Source organism: Habropoda laboriosa, unplaced genomic scaffold (assembly GCF_001263275.1).
Source record: "Habropoda laboriosa isolate 0110345459 unplaced genomic scaffold, ASM126327v1 scaffold40, whole genome shotgun sequence".
Classification (NCBI taxonomy): Eukaryota; Metazoa; Arthropoda; class Insecta; order Hymenoptera; family Apidae; genus Habropoda; species Habropoda laboriosa.
The window spans coordinates 487,310-490,778 of record NW_017100231.1 but is presented as its reverse complement, the minus strand read 5'-3'; the positions used below and the strand labels follow the sequence as shown (position 1 = coordinate 490,778).

At 26.2% G+C, this 3,469-nt stretch overlaps 1 protein-coding gene across 1 annotated transcript; it reads left to right on the top strand.

Moving 5' to 3' along the window:
• The first annotated feature begins 804 nt into the window (after positions 1–804).
• On the top strand, positions 805–3,416 carry LOC108571465 (ankyrin repeat and LEM domain-containing protein 2). Its single transcript, XM_017933520.1, is given in 10 exon segments — positions 805–940; positions 1,029–1,360; positions 1,445–1,753; positions 1,925–2,077; positions 2,138–2,364; positions 2,469–2,619; positions 2,690–2,828; positions 2,917–3,037; positions 3,082–3,210; positions 3,368–3,416. Coding segments are annotated over 10 exon segments (1,746 nt in total).
• The last annotated feature ends 53 nt before the right edge of the window (positions 3,417–3,469 follow it).

Sequence of the window (3,469 nt, the reverse complement as noted above, 5' to 3'; positions counted from 1 at the left end):
TATGCATTCAATTGTTCTGCAGGAATTGGTAGTTCCTTGCGTTATTAATAATTAATAAGCAACTAAAAGTTGCAGTACCAGGAATAAAATTTAATTTGATATTGCAAGAATAGATATGAATACACGTATTCATCTTGCATTTAAAATTATTGGTTGATGATCTACAATCTATTTAGGATTGGTTAATTTTGTAAATGGCTGTTAGTTATGAATTAGTACAAGTTTTAAGTATTTTGTGTTACGCGTAAAAAAGTTATGCTTCGTATTATAAATTATTGATTTTATGAATGTAGTATTTGTGACGTATACGTTTTCTGAATTATTACTTGATTGTTTTATGCCTTGAAAATTAAGTTTCATCTTAAACAAAAAAATTATTACTCATATTACTATATGCTTCTATTTTCTAGACAATTTATGTTTCATAACATAAAGTTATGGTATTTTATCGTCGCTTTATATGCAGTGCAAAATAGTTTGTTAAAATAATTTAAGAATTAATACTTATTATTCAATAATTTTTAAATTTGTTTCTTAAAAACGACGCATATTTCAAGTAATTCTATTAACAATTTTGTAACATAAATTTCTAAATAAACCATATATTGTTAAAAAAAAAGAAAATATAAATACATGTAATTCTTCATTACAAAGAAAAAACAAAAGAAACTGCGTATAAGATTTTAAGGATATCATTGAATTCGCGTAATTTCAATGTGTATTTTTCAACACTATCGTATTTGACACATAACCAATAAATGATTATACGAATTAAAATATAATTTACAATAAAAAGAAGTTATAATGGGTGAAAACGAACAAACATCACAAGCATTACACATGCCTTACGGAAATTCTAATACATCAAATGAAACCATTTTTCATGCTGTATATATACCTGAAGAAAATATTGATTCTTCATCAGAAAACACTATAAAAGGTAAAAAAAAGTAGAAATAATTGGGTTTTCATTTATTATTCTTTTCTATTTTTAATGCTTCAATATGTCTCATACTTAAATGTTACAGAAAACATTCGAGTATATCAAGACAAAACAGAAGCTTTAAAAGTAATTAAGGAATTTAAAACTGGTCGTCTAAAATCATTTAAGAAACAATCAGAAGCTGAAGAATATGCTAAAACTGGCTTTGAAAAAACAAACTATGTTAATAATACTTCAATACCTGCAACAGTACCTGTAGTAGAAGAAAAATCAAATAATTTTAAAGCTCCACGATCACAAGAGCTTGTATGCTTTAGAAAATTAATTAAAGATGGAGATTTATGTGCTGTAAAAACTACAGTATGGGGAAATCCACGATATTTAATTGGTAGTGGAGATACACCTGCAATTTTGCAAGTAAGCTATGTTTTATATTCATTTAAACACAAATTATTTAAAGCATATTTTATATTAAATCCTTTCTCCATTTATATATCATAGGAAGGATGCCGTTATAATGCATTACACATTGCAGTCAGAGCAGACAGACCAGATATGTGTGAATTATTATTAAACACTGTTGGAAATGCAGACTTCATAAAGTTACTTTATGGTGATGAATACAGAAGTTATGTAGATCGTGCACAAATTATGTTAGACTTGTATTTAAATACACCTGACAAAGGATTGAATGAAACTCCATTACACTTTGCAGTTAAATTTGGTTTAAAAGATGTAGTTCGAGTTCTTATTTCATATCCGTGTTGTATAAAAACAATACCAAATAAATATAAACAATTACCAATAGATGTACGTAATACAAGTTTTTTTTACAAAAAATACTATTTAATACTTTGCTAAGTACATATAAATAATTATAATTTTGTGTTTATATTTTTTTTAATTATTTTATAATGTTCGTATAATTAACATCAAATTATTATGTACAGAACATTATTTTATGTATGTTTTTCTTAATAGATAATCTGTAGTAGAACATGTCAAGAAGATGAAAAGTTAAAAAAAGAGATACGTTTGCTACTAGAAGATCAGTATTATGTACCTGTATTAAGATCAGATGATAATTCATTGCAACCTATGATTGGGGAACCTTTCTCTCCTACTAGTCCTTTGGTATGTTAACATATTTCAAGTTAAATTGTATGATTTTGTATATATTGTTTTTTTTTTTAGAGTTTGGTGACAGATCCAATTAGTCCACGTTTAGAAGTACGTGCATTTGCTGGACCAATGACAAAATCTCGTGCATTAGAATTTAGAAAGAAGTGGAAAACACCTCCACGTCTTCGTATGACTCCAATTAAAAGAGCAACAGATGATGAGTGTAACATGGTAGATGCTTCTAATAATTTAGTTTTAAGACTACAAGATGCAGAAAAGGGACTTGAACGAGTTGGCAGGTACATATAACTGTTAATTTTAATATAGGATATGTTATAATTATTATAGAATTTAAAAAGTTTTTGAATTAAATAAATATTCAATTTTAGTATGTAATTTTTAGAAATTTGGCAGAAGAGTATCAGGTGTCATGGAAGGAATACTGGCCATTTTTAAATGATTTTGCAGATTTTCGTACTACAGAAGGTTTAATGAAACTGGAAAAATATTTAGAACATAAATTCCAGGATCAATTGTTTCATTATTATCGTCAGGTATAAAAAATAATGATTCAGTCGCATTATATTCATTTATTCACTCGCATTATACTTATATAATTCACAGATTTCAAATGAAAACATGACTAATTTTACTGAAAATTCAAAAACGGAATTACCAGCACTTGATGAAATAGACTATTTATGCAATATGTTACAGCCATGTTCTTTGTTCATATCAAATAATCAGGATGAAAATAATGAAGGTAAGTATTGAATACTTTATAATAAAACTTTATATTGAAACTTGCAGCAGGTCATATCTGTAAATAAGATAATGTTTTCTTCTCATAGATGAAGTAGAATTTTTTACACCACCATCATCACCACATTCAACAATTGATAGTTCTGACGATGAAATGCAAATGGTATTTTCTTAATAAAATAACTATTTTTATATAAATACATTACAATTGCTATACATATATGATCCTTTATTTATCATTTTATACTTTATAGATCAGTTCCAACACAGTTAGATTATGCTGTTTATAATGCAGTATCAACATCAATTAACTCTACTACATATCCAAATATTTATCATTGGCAACATAACATGCAAGTTGCTATGCAACGTGATATACATAGGTATTATGTTATCTTCAATCTTTTTTTGTATTCATTTAATAAATATAACAAATTGTTAATATTGTCACTCTCCTTTCATAATATAATAGAACTTATATTTATTGTTCTGATTACATTGATTACTAATTACTAATACAATTTAATGTTTCATTTTCAGAACAAATAATACACAAACAATTAGAAGAAAATTGATCTTGACTTCCTAGATATATAAAATATCAAGGTGTTGAACTATGTATAAAACTAAAGCTGTATAAAT